This window comes from Pelophylax lessonae (genome assembly GCF_965119305.1).
Source record: "Pelophylax lessonae genome assembly, chromosome: 2".
NCBI classification, from domain to species: domain Eukaryota; kingdom Metazoa; phylum Chordata; class Amphibia; order Anura; family Ranidae; genus Pelophylax; species Pelophylax lessonae.
Window position 1 is genome coordinate 578,859,905 of NC_138769.1, and position 18,969 is coordinate 578,878,873.

Sequence of the window (18,969 nt, forward strand, 5' to 3'; positions counted from 1 at the left end):
AAGGTAACTTGAGGCTTGTGGATCCATAAAGGATCCATTCCAAACTTACGTTTAGCAGATAAAGTTGATGAAAAGGAAAATTCTCCCCTGCAGAGGTCCGTGTCTTTCCTGTTCCCTCGCTAGGAGGGAAGTGAAGGGAGACGCCGGCTCCCCGGCCTTTTATAGCTGTTCGCGCATGCGCGGATGGCGCTGCACGTATTCAGCCCTTCTTTGCCCGTGACGTAGTAGCCTCGTACTGCGCAAGCGTCTGGGTGTTGCACACGCAGTACGAGCCAGTCAGGCAAGGAAAGGCGGCCGCCGACACAGAGTGTGAGACACGAAGCTTTCTGGCCGTGGTCAGAGGGGAGATGTTTGTCCCTTCCATGTCTCATTCATCGCCCCTGTCCTTGGGTGGTGACAGGGGCTTACCGTGCCGGGTGCACGTTCATGAGGATTGAGATGTCTGTTCTTGAGATAAAGTATACATTGCAAGCTATATAAGTAAAGCATTACCGCAGTATATACAAGTATTAAATATCAATACATATATTAGTGTAAATCATAGTTTTAACAGCAGTAAAAAATAGATTATCCAAGGGGGGATGATATTCCCGTGGGGGATGTGTTGGATATATTCCAATGTCTGTCATACCAAAAAGGTGTTCATATCAGGGATTTGTTTTAAGGAAACTTAATTATTTGAGGCTCATTTATATCCAACACATCCCCCACGGGAATATCATCCCCCCTTGGATAATCTTTATTTTTTACTGCTGTTAAAACTAAGATTTACACTAATATATGTATTGATATTTAATACTTGTATATACTGCGGTAATGCTTTACTTATATAGCTTGCAATGTATACTTTATCTCAAGAACAGACATCTCAATCCTCATGAACGTGCACCCGGCACGGTAAGCCCCTGTCACCACCCAAGGACAGGGGCGATGAATGAGACATGGAAGGGACAAACATCTCCCCTCTGACCACGGCCAGAAAGCTTCGTGTCTCACACTCCGTGTCGGCGGCCGCCTTTCCTTGCCTGACTGGCTCGTACTGCGTGTGCAACACCCAGACGCTTGCGCAGTACGAGGCTACTACGTCACGGGCAAAGAAGAGCTGAATACGTGCAGCGCCATCCGCGCATGTGCGAACAGCTATAAAAGGCCGGGGAGCCGGCGTCTCCCTTCACTTCCCTCCTAGCGAGGGAACAGGAAAGACACGGACCTCTGCAGTGGAGAATTTTCCTTTTCATCAACTTTATCTGCTAAACGTAAGTTTGGAATGGATCCACAAGCCTCAAGTTACCTTAAATAAATAAATATTTACCACTTACCACCAATCCAATGTACAAAGCACTGGAATCACACCGATCTGATTTCTTTAGAGCGGCTTATTGGAGCTGCAATTTATCTGCGGCAGGGGAAGACTCATCATCCACCCTTCAATCCTCTACCCATAAAAACTGCTAAATGTAAGTTGGTTTTAAGCGGACATAAAACTCTGTATGAAATAATCACCAATAATGCTGAAGCCCCTTTAAACAATATATATATGATTATTATAGAAAGGATCGCTCAGGACAATGCTGGAATGCTACCTAGCCACCCATATATGAGTATCTACACCCAACCCATGAGTAAATGAAAATATTGAGTAACTATAGGATACAAACACCTACAACTTATTTACACTTGCATATCCTTCCACACAAAGGTACCCCACCACTCCTTGTTGCAGGTTCAGAGGACACTGAGAGGTTTCTGCAGAAACAAAGTTGAATAGTGTATGTACCAAATACTTTATATTAATATACTAGGACTAAATATTTATATGAATACCTACAATAACAGATATGTTATTGATTATATATTGCAGCTGGGTGACAAAGAATCTTTGAAAAAGGCTAAGTAAAGCCGAAACGCGTCAGTATAGGGATAGACTCTGTGACCCACATTTTCCTGGAATATACAGGAAACACAGAGACCACATCCTTATCTTTGTCACTAATTATCACATATGTCACAGATTCCTTTGAATCTTCTTCTTTTTTTCTCAATCTTTATCACATTGGGCCTATACCCAAACACCTACCTCCACCTATTGGAATGTATGTATATACCTTTTATGCTTCATGTATAATGGAATAAATCCGATACTATTATTTTTTAATACTTGCATCAATTATCATTACTTGCCCATAAAGTCCCACTACTTTGGCTTGAGACACCAAAACACCCCACATTAGGGTAAGTATAGTAGCAATCAGTTTTGAAGTGCATATAAGGTCAAAACGTTTTTGTGTGTATATTATATATGTGTGCCCCTAGGCGGGGGTATACTTCCTGCTATAGGACTTGAGTTTTTTTCTGCGTAGTCAATAGTAAGGACCTGGTTCTTCCTTTTTTTAGTTCTCACAGGAACAGAAAATAATAATCAACTGCTGGACTGGGCGACAAACTAGATATTCTAGATCATTATGCTCTGGCCAGCGAGCGCGACCCAACTATTAGCTCCGCGCTAGGTATGCTGTAACATAGCCCCACTGGACGGGGGCTGGCGAGTGAAACACCTCGTGAGACCACATAGCCCTGATCACGATATTGGTCACGACCAGAGTCGCAGCTCACCTCTGGCCCACAGCACCCCCATTCCATGATGGCGCAGTGGACCGTCAGGAGTGGTGACCACTCCGTTTCCCAGGTGTTGAGTAGTGTCCCCCCCTCTCATCTGGGGAATTATTGGCGTGGACGCGGGCCCTTCCTTGAGTTGGTGGGCCCTTTTGTGGCCTTCCTTCCCTCATGGGTTCCCCCCCAGCAGGTCCCCCCCCCCCTTGGGTGTACAGGCTGTTGTGGGTGTGGGGTGTCCTGGTGATGGGCTGAAGGGAGGCAGGAGAGTGATGCTAGTGATCTTCATCCTTCCTTTTTTTTTTTTTTTTTTTTTTTTTTTGAGGTTCCTGCGGTGAGTGGCTGCTCAGGAGGGGGGGGGGGGTCCCAGCAAGGCCCCCAGTGGACTCCAAGCACCAATATGGGTCCTGGGTGCCACGTGGTCCTGCCATTTACCTGTGGATGGCTGTATTCAACTTCGGCTATGTTTGTGTAGTCCAGCGGCCATGTTTTTGGAGTTTCCCATTGAAGTCAATGCAGTGGCCTTTTTCTTGTAGCTTGTGGAGCCGTGGTGGGCCTCTAGTGGCAGTAGCTGTGCTTCCTCTTCCTTTTCTGATCGCAGCATGGCAAGCAGCTTTGGTGCTCTGTATCCAGCTCTGAATAGGTGGTGGTGAGTCCCTGCAGGTATACAGCTCCCTCTTCTGCTATAGCAGCGCTGCTGGTGTGCTGGGTCTTGCAGTCCCACAGCTGTAGCAGTGAGGGAATTTTTTTTTTTTTTTTTTTTTTTTTTTTGAGCAAAAAAAAAAAATTAAAGGCAGCCTCTGATTTAACCATGGAGCCTAGAGCAGGTATCGCCACCTTACCCACTCTCAGAAGCTGTGGGACCCTCTGGGTCTCAGTCTGCCCTGGCGGCCATGACGGCGGTCCTACAGTCACTTGTATCAAAGGTTGATATGGCTTTTCAAAAGTGGTCTAGCAAGAACCGCCCTCACCTGTATCCTCTGCCTCCTCAAAGTCTGAGGTGGATTCGGCTGCCATGGATGCAAGTCAACCCACTGGGTCTGCGTCCACGCTCCCTGAGGGCCCTGACAGTGAGGATGGTTCCTTTTTCCACTACGGCCGCTCATGAAAAGGCGCTTGTGGAGGCACACTTTTGAAGAAGCTGACGGTTCCATCGGTGGTGAACTCTCAGGTTTCCAGAATGAATAAGGCCACATTCCTTCCAGTGGAAGAATCCCCGTCTGCTAAGGACCCTGTGGACAAGAGCTGAAGCTCTGAGACAAGCTCTTGTCCACAGTTAGCTCTTGTCCGATACCTTTTCACTGTGGTGGGTTAAATTTTGAGGCCAGTGTTTGCTATCACCTTGGTCTCCCAGACCTTGACGGAATGGGCAAAGCTCTTACGCCAGGATCTGGAAGGGGGTCAACATCCTCCTGAGCTGGCAGATAAGTTGATACAGGGGGCTACAGTTCATCTGTGATACGTCCTTGGATGTGGCCCGGTGTCTGTGACTGCGGTGACCCTTCGCTGCATGATTTAGTTTGAAGTACTGGTCGGCTGACTAGGCTTCCAAAAAGGTGCTGACTGATCTACCGTTTGCAGGAGACCATTTGTTTGGTGCTTCTTTGGAAGAGATCATTAAAGGTCTTACAGGAGTTAAGAGTACTCTGCTTCCACAGGTTGCAAAGAGCCTCGTCGTAAACGTGGTCCTTCCTTCTCAGCTCACAAATGGCCCTTTTGTCACGCGAGCGCGCGCAGGACAAGGGACGAAAGTCCATCTGTAACTTCGCGGGTCGTTCCAAGAGACCCTGGGCTGGTAAGTCGAAAGCGGGTTTCACTGGTCCTGCAGACAAGCCCTCCTCTGCCTGAAGGGGTCCCCTCACCCGTATCTGGGGTGAAGGGACGTCTTCGCTTTTTTCCAAACCCGTGGACCTTGCTCATTCAAGACAAATGGGTTCACAAGTTGTTTCGGTCCTTACCTCCAGCAAGGTTCTTTCCTTTTAACTTGCGCCTGTTCTTGGATTGGTTGCAGGGCCTTTATGAGGCAGTGCAGGATCTACTGTCACAGGGAATCATTGTCCCAGTTCCAGGGTTGGAAATTTTTGAGAGATCTTATTCAAATCTGTTTACTGTTCCCAGGAAGGCAAGGTCTGTCCACTTTTGGATGTCAAGGCCCTGAATCTCTTTGTGAGGGTCCATTTGCACAGTGGTGGTATTCCTTCATCAAGGGGATTTTCTAGCCTCTCTCGATAAGGGCATCAACGTTATCTTCCTTTTACAGTGGGAGATTAATATTATCAATTTGTGGCGTTACCCTTTGGTCTCGCCTCACCTCTCCGGGTGTTCACAAAGTGTTGGCCCCAATGTTAGCCTTGCTCAGGCAGAGGAAGATCGCGGTACTGGGGTGCCTGGACAATCTCCTGCGAGCAGAGTCTCCGTCTGTCTTAAAAGGCGATCTGGACATAACTGTGCAAACTCTGCAAGAGATCGGCTGGACACTGAATTTTCAGAAATCAGCTCTGACCCCGTCTGACAAGCTAGACTACCTGGGCCCGACTTTGTATTCAGCCTCAGCCAGGGTGTTTCTCCCAGAGGCAAAACTGCTGAAGTTGCAGCATGTGATACGGCTCCTGGTCATCTCTCAGGACGTGCATGCAAGTACTGGGTTTAATTGTCTCCACCTTCGAGGCGGTTCCGTTTTGCTCATTTTCATACCAGGCCTCTGGAAAAGGAGATTCCTGCCAAATAGGACAAGATTCCTCTATCTCTCGACAATCTGATCCTGTTGAGCAGGGGTGCAAGGGAATCCTTGCTTTGGTGGCTCCGTTCCCCGACGCTTCGACAAGGGGAAGTCCCTGTACTTGACAGTGGTTACCACGGATGCCTGTCCGGGTGGGGAGGTGTCTTGAGCAGGGATTTGGCTCAATGGGTTTGGACTCAGGAGGAGTCCAGTCGGCTGATCAATATCCTGGAGCTTGGGGCGATCAGGCTTTTCCTGTCCCAGTGGACTGATCGTCTGTAGGTGTTCAGTAAGGATTCAGTCGGACAATGCCACGGCTGTGGCATATGTCAATCATCAAGGGGGCACAAAAAGTGCCCTGGCAGCCAGAGAAGCTGCCGGCATTTTAAGGTGGGCAGAACGATGTGTTCCAGCCCTCTCTGCTGTGCACATTCCAGGAGTAGAAAATTGGCAGGCGGACTACCTCAGTCGGCAGGCTCGGAGTCTGGGTGAATGGTTTCTTCATCCGGAAGTGTTTCAACAACTATGTCTCCAGTGGGGGACTCCCTATGTGGACCTGTTGGCTCTGGTCTCAACCCGGAGGTTTGTGGCAAGATGTCAGGATCCCTTGGCCGACGCCGCCGACACTGGTGACCCCTTGGGGGTCAGTATCATCTGATTTATGCATTTCCTCCACTACAGCTTCTGCCGAGGCTTCTGTGCAGAATCGAAGCAGAAGGGATTCTAGTTATTTTGGTGGCTCCAGAATGGCCTTGTCAGTCTTGGTACGCAGGCCTCGTAGGGCTGGTCAGCATCGCATGACCAGTCAGCAACCTGTTGATTGCAATCTGGGCTTGCTGACCTGCCATCCCAGAGCTGCAAAAGGAAAAGGTTAATGTATTAAACGACACGTACACTGGACATAATAGTGGCCATATTAGCACATATAAAAGGGTTAACAACTATTAGGTTGCTTTCACACCATCCACGGGTGCAGAGAAGTGCACCTGCAGGTTATCTGCACTGAGCCATAGACTTCTATCATATCCTGCGGGTTTGGTGCGCTTTCTGAAAGCGCACCAAAACTCCTGAATGCAGAAATTTTGGTGCGCTTTCAGAATGTGCATCACACTGGCAAGATGGAGTAGTGGGTAAACACCCAACGAGGGTTGGTCCCACAGAAAATAATGATCCTGATTTTTTAAAATCTTCATTATTCCATTCAAAATAAATTCTGAACCATTTCATTTAATTGTGGCCTGCAGCTGGTTACAAAATCACTTAAGTGGCCCTCCCTCTTCAGAAGGTTGAGCACCCCTGCACTACAACCATGCATTTGGCATCACTTACGATGTAGAGCTTGCATTGCTGATTGTAGGGCTGAGAAGCCAAGGGTCTATTCATACAGTAGGATTTTACCTCACTGGTGAATGCTATTTGTATAATTTCTGACAAGAATTTAATATGGTCTTTCTACTTTCTTCTTTTTTCTTTCTTTTTTTTTTCTTCTTCTTTCTTCTTTTTTTCTTGCTTGGAAATTCACTAGTCCCTTGGTATTGCATATAATTAGGGTTATTCCTCTATCGTTCATTGATGGACACAGCTCCTGATCTTAACCGTTGGCTTATACTGCCCCCTACAAGAGTAGGGCACTAGGTAGAAAAAAAGCCCTGACTACACCTATGGGCAGTCCCAGGGGGTATACTCCCACTCTCAGCTATAGGCACTCAGTTTTTTTCTGCCTAGTAATAAGTAAGGACCTAGTTCCTTGCTGGGATCTTCGGTCCTGGCAATTTTGTTACTTTTTCAATTGGATTTTTCTATTTTTCCTGTGAGAATCTACAATCAACTGCTGGTCTGGGTGATGGGCTGGATATTTTTCTAAAATCCAGTGGTCACCCCAGTCTGGCTAGCGAGCATACTTGGCCTCAGCTCGTGTTTCTACACTTTTTTTTTTTTTTTTTTGTGGGTCCCCCTTTTTTTACTCATGAAGTCCCTGGAACACATTTCCCCACCTGATCCCCTCTCGAGGGCTGCCAGGCTCTCCGGGTCCCAACAATCCCTTACTGCACTGACAGCGGTCCTGAAGTTTTTGGTGTCAAAGGTGGATTTGGTCCTGGGGAATAGGGCTAGGAACAGGCATCTCCCACCTTCACCTGCCTAATGTCTCATCTGATCCTGAATCGAATACGGACACAAGTCACCCTGTTGGGTCTGTATCCACACACCCTGATTTCTCAGAATAGTGGGTATGATTCCTCTGCTCCTGTAGCCGTACATGAAAAGGTGCTTGTGGATGCACTGATTGTATCTGCGTGTGAGACTATAAAAATAGAAGATGCGGCATTGGCGTCTGTTCCTTTTGGCACCAACAAGCCCTCCAGAGCAGCAAGGGTGTTCCCCTTTCCCGCTTACTTTTGACAAAATTTTCGCTAAACAGCGGGGTTGTCCAAAACGCCCCCCTTGTGGTCCCTAGCTGTTTGCTATGCGGTACCCTTATGAGGACTCCCTGCATAAAAAGTGGACTGTCCCACCTGTGGTGGACTGTCCGGTTTTGTAGGTTAGCAAAGCAACCATGATCCCAGTTGAGGAGTTGAGGTTGAGGCCTTTGGGGACCCAGATGACAGAAAAGTGGAGGCTGTTGCCCGCCATATGTACACTTCCTTGGATGACATCAGTAAGGGTCTCACGGGGGGGGGGGGGGGGGGAATACCTTTCTTCCGCAGGCTAACAAGGTCAAGGAGCCCCGTCGTAGATGTGGTCCATCCTTCTCAGCTCATAAAAAGTTTTCTCTTTTGTTCATTGACGGACACAGCTCTTCATCTTCATGACCGTAGGGTTATAATGACCCCTACAGGACAGACACTAGGCAGAAAAAAAGCTTGAGCATGCCTATGGGTCAGTCCCTGGGGGTATACTCCCACTTCCTGCTATAGGTATTCAGTTTTTTTCTGCCTAGTCAGGAGTAAGGACCTAGTTCCTTGCTGGGATCTCTGGTCCTTGCAATTTTTTTTCTTTTTAAATGGAATATTTTCCTCTTTATTTTGTTCCTGTGAGAATCTACAATCAACTGCCAGACCGTGCAACACACTGGATAATCTAGATCCTTGGGGCCGCCCCAGTCCGGTCAGTGAGCGCCTGCAGACTGCAGTTCCGCGCTTAGTCAACTGCGACATAGCCCCACTGGACGGGGGCTGGCCTGCAAGTTAAACATCTCACGAGGGCGCACACAAACTGGCTTCGGCCTGAGTCACGGCGTTCCTCCTTGCCGACAGCACCCACATTACGATGGAGCGGTGTCCTGTCCGGAGCGATGCCCACCCTGTTTCTGGTGTGGGAAGTAGCTGTCCCACCTCTACTCCTGGCAGGTTTTTGGGTGGAAGTGGGCCCCTCCCTGGGATGGTTTGACCCCTGGGCTCCCCTCCCTCCCAGTTCACATCCCCCCCCCCCGTCTCGGTGGTCTATTGCGGCCTATGCCCCAATCTGCTCAGACACCCCCCCATCTGCAAGACATCCCCCCTGGGCAGACATACCTTTTTAGGTTACATGGGGTGCTGTGATGGGGTGGGGGGGGCCCGCGCTGCAAGGGACCGAACGGTCGTTCCTCAGGAGGGATAAGGGCCTGGCGGGGGCACCTGCCAGGGCCCCCCCATCCTGTTTCCGGTTTGGGTCGTTTTTTGTGCTCCGGGGTCCATTCGGGGGCCCCCGGGAACCCCGTGGGGCCGCCATTTTAATGTAGCCCTATGTGCTACAGATCAGCGGCCATATTTGTGTAGCCTCAGCGGCCATTTTCCTATGGTTTCCCATTGCAAATAGCAGCTGCAATGTCTTTGGAGTCAGATGGGACGGGGATTCAGCAGTCTGCCTCTAGTGCTGATATGGCGATGTTACTCTTCCTGATCCCTGCATGGTGTGCAGATATTTCGGGCTGTGAGTACCTGACCGGTGTGGGGAGCGCCTTTTGTGGGGCTTTCTCTCCCTCTTCCTGCTATTGCAGTGGTAGTGTTCAGTGCTGGGCCGTGTAATGTCACAGCGTGATGGGGTGTCCCTTTTGCAGTGTTTTACACTTTTGTGGATTTCCCTCTTCTTCATTCATGGAGTCCATGGAGCATGTTTCACCATCTGACCCCTCTGAGGCTGCAGGGCCCTTTGGGGCTAACAACTATTTGCACTGATGGTGGTCCTTGGTGTCCAAAGTAGATTTGTTCCTGGGCCCCCCGCCTTCACCTTCTTCTGTCTCCTCGGATCCAGAGTCTGGTTCGGCCACCACGGACGCAAGTTATCCTTCGGGGTCGTCTTTGCTGTTTTCCTGTATTTGTGGACCTTCCTAACCCAGGACAAGTGGGTCCATGAAGTCATTCACTCAGGCTATAAGATCAAGTTTTGATCATATTCCCGGAAAGGTTCTTCCCTTCCAACCTGCACTTATCCCCAGATCACTTAATGGATCTCTATGGGGCAGTGCAAGACTTGTTACTTCAAGGGGTCATTGTTGTGGTTCCGACGCCGGAACGTTTCCAAGGTTTCTACTCAAACCTGTTTTACGGTTCCCAGGAAGGAGGGCAAGGTGCGTCCAATTCTGGACCTCAAGGCGCTAAACTGCTTTTTGCAGGTACGGAAGTTCCGAAGGGTCCCTACATCAGAGGGATTTTCTTGCCTCCATGTCAAGCTTGCCTCAATCGACCTAAGGGATGACTATCTTCACATCCCCATATGTGTCGCCCATCAGTGCTTCTTCTGCTTTGCCATAGGCGAGAGGCATTATGAATTTGTGGCGTTACCCTTTGGTCTCGCTCCCGCTCCTCTGTTCTTCACAAAAGTGTAGGCCCGGTTCTCGCATTACTGCGTCAGCGGGGGATTGGGATACTGGGGTACTTGGATGATCTGCTTTTGCGAACAGAGTCTTCAACTGCTCGGTTGGCCGACTTGGAAATTACTCTGCAAACGCTGAGGGAGTTTGGTTGGATTCTGAATCTTCAGAAGTCTGCTCTGGTTCGGTCTGCGAGCCTTGACTATCTATCTGAGTCTGACTATGGACTCCGCCTCGGCCAGAGTGTTCCTTCCTTCTGGAAAAACTTCACAAGTTACAGGGGGCAATTCAGCTTCTGCTGTCCAGCCGACGGTCGTCTCTGGGGGCTTGCATGCGGCTGCGGGGCCTGATGGTATCTACCTTCATGCTGGTCCTGTTTGCACAGTTCCATACAAGATCTCTGCAAAAGGATATTCTGGTGAAGTGTAACAAGGATCCTCAGTCTCTTGACGACCTGATCTTGTTGAGCTGGAACACGAGGGGGGTCCCTTGTTTTGTGGCTTTGTTCTCCGGCACTTCTTCTGGGAAAAAAAAATGTCTTACCTTGTACTGGATGGTTGTTACCACGGATGCCAGCCTATCCTGGTGGTAAGGCGCCCTCGTCAGAGTATGCTCAGGGGGTCTGGACTCTGGAAGAGTGCAGGCTACCAGTCAATGTACTGGAGCTCCGAGCGATTAGACTTTGTATCATTACACATGCTGTCTCCAGAGGTGTTTGGTACAGATCCGATAGGACAATGCGACAGCCGTGGCCTATGTCAATCACCAAGGGGGTACAAGAAGTGTTCCGGTGGCTCGGGAAGTAGCCAGCATTCTAAGGTGGGCAGAACAGTTCGTTCCAGCCCTCTCTGCTGTGCACATTTCAGGAGTGGAAAATTGGCAGGTGGACTATCTCAGTCAATGGGCATTAGAACAAGGAGAATAGTCACTTCATCTGGAGATGTTCCATCAGTTGTGTCTCCGGTGGGGGACTCCCAAGGTGAATCTGATCAACAGAAAAGTACAGAGGTTTGTGGCATGGTCTCGGGATCCTCTAATCGACACCAGACTCCTTTAGTGGCTCCCTGGAATCCGTATCGTCTGATATGCCTTTTCCTCCTCTCAAGCTTCTGCTGAGACTCCTGCGCAGGTTTGAGGTGGAAGGGATTCCGGTCATCTTAGTGGCTCCAGACTGGCCTCGCCGGTCTTGGTTCGTCAAACTGGTACGGCTGGTCGCCGATGCTCCTTGGAGACTTCCTCTCAGGGAAGATCTGCTATCACAGGGACTGATCTACCATCCTGCTTTACAGTCACTGGCTTTGACGACTTGGCTGTTGAAAGCCAGGTGCTGAAGGATAGAGGGATGCCTGAATCTGTAATTCCTACGCTTATAAAAGCTAGAAAATCTACTTCCAGGAAGATTTACCATCGTACTTGGAAAACCTACATTGCATGGTGTGAATCCCTACAGGTTCACCCTCGCTCCTTATTGGTGACTTTAATCTTGGCCTTCCTCCAGTGAGGGGTCGAGCAACGCCTGTCCTTTAGTACCATCAAGGGCCAGGTTTCGGCTTGGGCGGTTTTCTTTCAACGTCCATTGGCCACACACTCCTTGGTGCGTACCTTTCTCCAGGGAGTGAGACACTTGATTGCCCCTTTGCCCTCTCCTTTGCGGCCATGGGGCCTCAATTTGATGTTTTCACTTCTCCAAGAAATCTCCCTTTGAAAATATTTGGGCGATTTTTTTTTTTTTTTTTTTTTTTTTCCCCTGCTTAAGTTGTCCCAGAAGGTGGCCTTTTTTGGTGGCTGTTATTTCTGAACGAAGGGTGTCTGAGCTGGTGGCGCTGTCTTGTCATTCACCTTACCCTAGTGGTTTACAGGGATAAGTTGATTCTTCGGCCATGTCCATCGTTCCTTCCAGAAGTCATCTTCGATTTTCATCTGAATGAAGACCTTGTGTTGCCTTGCCCTCCCTGTGTCCCAAGCCTAAGCATCCTAAGGAAGTTGCCTTGCATTCCCTGGATGTGGTTCGGGCAATTAGAGTGTACCTGGCAGCTACAGAGTCGTTCCGGAAGTCCGACTCACTATTTGTCCTTACGGATGGACCTCGCAAGGGGCTGGCTGCTTCTGCTGTGACTATTTCTAGATCGATCAGACTGGTTCAGGCTTGTCCTATTAAGGGTCTAGCTCCTCCTTTCCCTGTCAGGGCACACTCTACTTGGGTGCTTGGGGCCTCCTGGGCCTTCCGTCGTTAGGTGTCAGTGGTGCAGGTTTGCAAGGCGCCCACCTGGTCGTCTGTACACACATTCACAAAGTTTTGTAAAGTGGGTGTTATGGCATCTGTGGATGCTTCTTTTGGCTGCAAGTTTTGCAGGCTGCTATTTAGATAACTTGTCTGATTTGAGGGTGTTTTTTCAGGTGAGCTCCTGTTCTTGGTTGAGTTTCATGTTGCCTGGTCAGCTATGGTTTAGCCTTGGGGAATTTTCTTCTGCAGTTCACACCCTTCATGTTTAACACTGCTTTGGGACGTCCCAATGGTTAAGAAGATCAGGAGCTATGTCAGTCAATGAACGATAGAGAAAATTTGGATTTGTGTTGTCTTACTGTAAAATCCATTTCTCTGATGTTTATTGACGGACACAGCACCCAGCCCTCTGTGGAGTTGGATTTCTTCTGACACTGCTTGTAACAAAATGGAGTGCTGAGAGTGAGAGTATACCCCCTGGGACTGCCCATAGGAGTAGTCAAGCTTTTTTAGGGGCCAGTATAACCCAATGGTTAAGATCAGGAGCTGTCAGTCAATGAACATCAGAGAAATGGATTTTACGGTAAGACAAAAATCCCATTTTTATAGTTCATAGGCAATTGTTTTTTTTTTCTACAAAAAATAGGTAGGAAGTAGACTTTTTAAAAAAAAAAAAAAAAAAAAAGGAAGAAAAAAACCCTATATTTATATTTGGGTATTTTATTGTTGCAGTTCATGTGTGAAGAAGGCTCTGGAGACTACATTTCACGCGTGGATGAGCCCCAGTCTTGTACTTATGTACTGACTGTACATACAACTCGCATCTGCAATCATCCCTTCTTGCGTCCTCCTTCTACAGGAACCCCACAGTCTATAACGTGCCACCCTGCGCTCAGCCCTGAGCAGTATGTTGAATATGTTAAAGCCCAAGTCTGTAAGTAAAACATTGTTTTTGTTTCTGTTTTGGAAGTAAGGTTTTCATTCAGAGGGAGGAAAAATTATGTAGCCTAATGTGATGCTGCAGTCCACTGATAGCCTATTTACCTTATAAAGTGACTGTCCTGCTTTGAAAACTGGGAATCAAAGGCATCCCTGAAAAAGGACTAATATTGACCTCTTTGGCTGCTGATCTCCACTGTCTTCACAAGCTATGCTGGCTGAAAAACCTAGTGTTTCCTATAGTGTTTGTGTGCTTAATGCCTTGATTACCTCTCTGCACTGTGGATATTTCATTTGGCCCCCCTACATCACATTACTGTGTCCTGTAGTAACTTAGGGTCCAGAGGAAGGAATGAGAAGGTGCGGAAGGGGATTAGACATCTGACACTCAACTGTTGTAGATTTTTCAGCCAGTACAGCTTAGGGAAGACCTTGGACAACATAATTGGTGTGGGATCAGTATTAACCCTTTTCTTTGCAGGCCTGTCCATTCTAAAAACATTACTGAGCCAGCATTTAAAATGTAAACTAGGCATTCGCTTTGGTTTTGTCGTTGCCATGGATTTGTGGTGAATCATGCAGGTTCAAAATTTGTGGTTTTATGTCAAAATTCCCCCAGGCAACTTTTTTTTTTTTTTTTTTTTTTTAATTTATTTTTTTTAAATCCTAACACGCTGCATGGCCAGCAGGCCACATCACTGTAACATCCTTACCGACCTTGTATTGAAGCTGCTGTAATAAAAGGATAGGGGAAAGGTCGCAGCCTGTTACTATTATATACTTAAGTATAATTACAAGCATTTCAGAAGTGTCAAAGGCTATTATTGAGTTTAAGTTTATGCAAAGAGTCAATATTTGCAGTGATGACCCTTCTTTTTCAAGACCTCTCCAATTCGCCCTGGGATGTGGTCAATCAACTTCTGGGCCACCTCCTGACTGATGGCAGCCCATTCTTGCATATTCAATGCTTGGAGCTTGTCAGAATTTGTTGTTTCTCTATCGCTCATTGACAGACGTAGTCTTCTTGATTCTCAAGAGCTGGGTTATGTTGTCTCCGCAGGAGTAGGACTAGGCAGAAAGACAAAACGTTCTGGCTCCACCTTAGGGGCAGTCCCTGAGGGTATATCCTCCCTCTCTCTGCTACAGGGAATCAGTTTTTTTCTGTCTAGTCAGGAGTAAGGACCTAAGTTCCTTGCTGGGATCTTTTGGTCCTGGCAAGACTTTTTTTCTTTAAGAAAAAGACATTTTTTAGGTAGTTTTCTCCAGTGTTTTTTCCTGTGAGATCTTCAAGCAAAAATGCCGGACTGGGCGACACTTGTGGTCACCCCAGCCGGCCTACGAGCGCGCGCAGACCATGGCATTGCGCTTGGTCGGCCGCGACATATTCAAGTAAGTATGCGGGGCCGGGCGACGGGCTGGATGTTGAGATCCAGTGGTCACCCCGGTTTCTGCCTACGAGCGCGTGCAGACCAGAGCTCCGCGCTGGGTCGGCCGCGACTGAGTCCCAGTGGAGGGACTGACCTTGCGAGTTAAAAGTCTCGCTTGGACGCCAGGTACCAGAGAGTCGAGGCGTCCGGAGTGGTCCACAAACCCCCACCCCAGTGGAGAGGGTATTGTGAAGAGAGGGTGCCTGTCGGTTCGGTATGGTGAGTAAACGTTCCCTTTTTTCCTCGTTATGAGGCAGTATGTATTATGGGCCCCTCCATATATGGTCAGTATATATCTGATACTTACAAGTCCCCCTTGTAATACAGCATGTGTTTGTGGAAAGTGGACTTGGTTTAAGAGCTAACACTCTACCCAGCAGACTGTAACATTACAGCAGACATAGGAGGTATAATCCTACCTTATGTGTAGTGTATCTCCTGTAGATCCATATATCGCCTCTTAGCAGAGATGCAGGTGGATGTGCTGGGAAAACGATTTCGGCGGTCCGCCGCCATTTTGCCGTAGACCGAATGCATGTATGTCCTCAGGTCACGCCGGCCGCCATGTTTTTGGAGTCTTATGTCTCTTCTATGGGGGCGGCCATGTTTTGTGAGCCCAGCTACCTCGTGGAGAGCTGGGAACGCCGGAAGGCGTACACAGGGGGCGGAGCCACGTCCTTCTACCCGGGAAAAAGCAAACAGCTCCTTCCAGTCTGTGTAAGACAGACGCTGACTGCAGTTGGTTGGAAACTGCACTGCATCGGTTGGTGAGCCTTGGGGGTCCCTCTCTCTCTCTGTGGGATCGAGAAGCAGGTACTCTGAGGGGCGCTATTGCGCTAGGGGGAGACACACAAAAAAAAAAAAAAGAAAATTTTTTTGTTTTGCTGGCAAAGGTGTCCTGAATTAACATGGACCCTGCCACTCAGGTATCTCCTCCGGATCCCCTCGAGGGGTCTGCGGGATCCTCCAGCACCCCATTGACAATTGAATCATTGTCAGCTATTATGGAAACTTTTGTGTCCCGGGTGGAAGTGGCTTGTCAGGGACAGGGCGCAAGAAAGCGACCCCCGCCTAACCCCATATTATCTGAAACCTTGGATTCAGACTCTGAGCCCATTTCTGCAGTTGCAGGTACTTCATCTGGGATTGGTGTCTCGGGTCCTGTCTCTTCAGACAGTGAGGAGGATGTTTCGGCATCCGCCATAGCCCGAGAGGAAGCGTTGGTAAACGCACTCATTGTATCTGTTCAAGAGACCTTAAGGTTACAGGGTATTCCATCGGAAATAGCTGAAACTGAAATCCCTTTTGGGACTAAAAAACGCATCAAAGTGGCGAAGGTTTTTCCATTGCCCAAATGTTTTGGCAATCCAATCGAAGAAGAATGGCGTCTGCCAAAACGCACTTTTACTATTTCTAAACGCATTGACAGGCGTTATCCGTTTGAGGAAACCCTTATTAAGAAATGGACAGAACCACCTGTGGTGGATTCACCAATTGCTAGATTGAATAAAGCCACGGTTATTCCTTCAGAAGACGCTCCGTCTTTTAAAGATCCAGTGGATCGCAAGATAGAAGCTATGTCTCGCACCATGTTTTCCTTGATTGGATCAGCTTTCAGACCTATAATAGCTATTGGTCTGGTTTCGCAGGCTGTAACTGAATGGACCAAGTGGTTACGCCGGGACTTAGAAGAGGTCCCTCAGGCGGTATCAGATTTGTTGGAACAAATGATACAGGGGTTACAGTTTGTGTGTGATGCGGCGTTAGACGCCACTCCATTATTGGCGCGGGCATCAGTCTCAGCAGTGGTTCTCAGGCGTACACTGTGGCTAAAAGGTTGGTTAGCCGACCAAGGTTCCAAAAAAGCATTGGCTAATATCCCCTTTTCAGGAGAGCGTCTATTTGGAGCCAACTTAGATGAGATCATTAAAGATCTCACGGGTGGAAAGAGCACCTTTTTTTACCGCAAAATTTTAAAGGTAGAGGAACTCGTCAAAGACGAGGGCCTTCTTTTTCTGCTCACAAGAGGTTTTTTTGTCCCGCGGGTGAAAAAACTAAGTCCTCCAAAGCTCCTGCAGGAGGCGTCAGGGGTCGTTGGTCGGGCAAGCAAAAGCCCGCCCCCTCCAGACCTGAAGATAAACCATCCAAAGCCTGAAGGTGCGCCCCCACCCATAACTGGGGTGGGGGGACGTCTTCGCCGGTTCCCGGATCCATGGCTTTCCAGAATCCCGGACAAATGGGTTTGCGAAGTCATAAGGTCAGGGTACAAGATCGAGTTTCGATCTCTCCCACCGGCGCGATTCTTCCCTTCCAATATCCGACTATCCTCAGATCGTTTAGAAGATCTGCGGAGAGCAGTCACAGATTTACTACAACAAGGAGTGGTAGTCCACGTTCCTTGGACAGAACGGTTTCAAGGGTTTTATTCAAACCTATTTACAATACCCAGGAAAGAGGGCTAAGTGCGTCCAATTCTGGACTTAAGAGCACTCAATTCTTTTGTCAACATAAGAAGATTCAGAATGGAGTCCATTCGCACGGTAGCAGCCTTCCTGCATCCAGGGGATGTCCTAGCGTCCATAGACATCAAGGACGCCTATCTTCACATTCCCATTTTCGCAGGACATCAGCGGTTTCTACGCTTTTCCGTAGAAGAGAACCACTATCAGTTTGTGGCGTTACCTTTCGGTCTCGCCACGGCTCCGCGGGTCTTCACAAAGGTGTTGGCCCCAATGTTGGCACTTCTGCGCCAAAGAGGTATATCGATCCTTGGTTACCTAGACGATCTTCTGCTTCATGCAGAGTCTCCTCAGACCTTGCTACAAAACATAGAAATTACTATGATTTCTTTACAGGAATTCGGGTGGCTGGTGAACCAGCAAAAGTCATTTCTGGTTCCCACCCAGAGGCTCGAATATCTGGGTCTAATTCTAGACACAGTCAGGACAAGAGTTTTTCTTCCGGTAGGGAAACTCCGAAAGATTCAATCAGCAGTCCAGTTGTTACTGTCCAACAGCTGGTCTTCCCTTCGGACTTGCATGAGGGTTCTGGGGTTGATGGTGGCTTCATTCGAAGCAGTCCCTTTTGCCCAGTCCCATACCCGAATTCTTCAGCAAGAGATTCTTCTCAGATGGAATCGGAATCCGGAATCCCTGGACAATCAGATCCGATTGAGCAAACAGACCAGAGAGTCTCTGGTCTGGTGGCTTCGGTGTCCGATGCTCAGCCAGGGAAAGTCATTTCTGCCAATATATTGGACGACAGTGACCACGGATGCCAGTCTATCCGGATGGGGAGGAATTCTCGGTCAGTTATCTGTCCAGGGACTTTGGTCCCCGGAAGAATCCAGGTTACCGATAAATGTATTGGAACTGAGAGCGATCAGACTTTGTCTGATTCACTGGACCGAGCAGCTCCAGGGCAGCCCGGTTCGGATCCAGTCGGACAATGCCACGGCCGTGGCTTATGTCAATCACCAGGGGGGCACCAAGAGTGTCCGAGCGGCCAAAGAAGTGGCTTGCATTCTTCGCTGGGCGGAACGATTTGTTCCAGCAATCTCTGCGGTGTTCATTCCGGGGGTGGAGAATTGGCAGGCAGATTATCTCAGCCGTCAGACCCTGGATCAGGGGGAATGGTCCCTCCATCCAGACGTTTTCCACCAGTTGTGCCTACGGTGGGGCACCCCGGATGTGGATCTGTTGGCATCACGATTCAACAGGAAAGTTCAGAGATTCGTGGCTCGCTCCCGCGATCCTCTAGCAGAAACCGCAGACGCACTGATCGCCCCGTGGGGGCAATACCAGCTAATATATGCCTTCCCTCCTCTCGCGTTACTGCCAAGACTTCTTCGCAGGATAGAGGAGGAAGGAATTCCAGTAATCCTGGTAGCTCCGGACTGGCCTCGTCGAGCTTGGTACGCCGACATGGTCAGACTGGTGGCGGACGTCCCGTGGAGACTTCCTCTCAGGGAGGATCTACTGTCTCAGGGAGCGATCTTCCATCCTGCTTTACGATCGCTGGCTTTAACGGCCTGGCTATTGAGACCCAGGTGCTGAAGGACAAAGGTTTGTCAGCTTCAGTTATTCCTACTCTAGTTGAAGCAAGGAAAGCGACTTCCAGAAAGATTTATCATCTCACATGGAAGTCCTACATTGCATGGTGTGAACCTTTGGGGTTCCGTCCTCGGTCTTATTCGATTAGTCGAATATTGGCTTTTCTGCAACAAGGGGTTGAGCAGAAACTGGCCTTGAGTACTATCAAG

At 48.7% G+C, this 18,969-nt stretch overlaps 1 protein-coding gene across 1 annotated transcript in view; it reads left to right on the forward strand.

The window, feature by feature from the left end:
- OS9 (OS9 endoplasmic reticulum lectin) overlaps window positions 1-18,969 on the forward strand; it is a 160,024-nt gene that overhangs the window by 47,179 nt on the left and 93,876 nt on the right. The window contains exon 6 of the mRNA XM_082246758.1: window positions 13,075-13,276. Coding sequence (XP_082102884.1) covers window positions 13,075-13,276 — 202 coding nt within the window. The remainder of the gene's footprint in view (window positions 1-13,074; window positions 13,277-18,969) is intronic.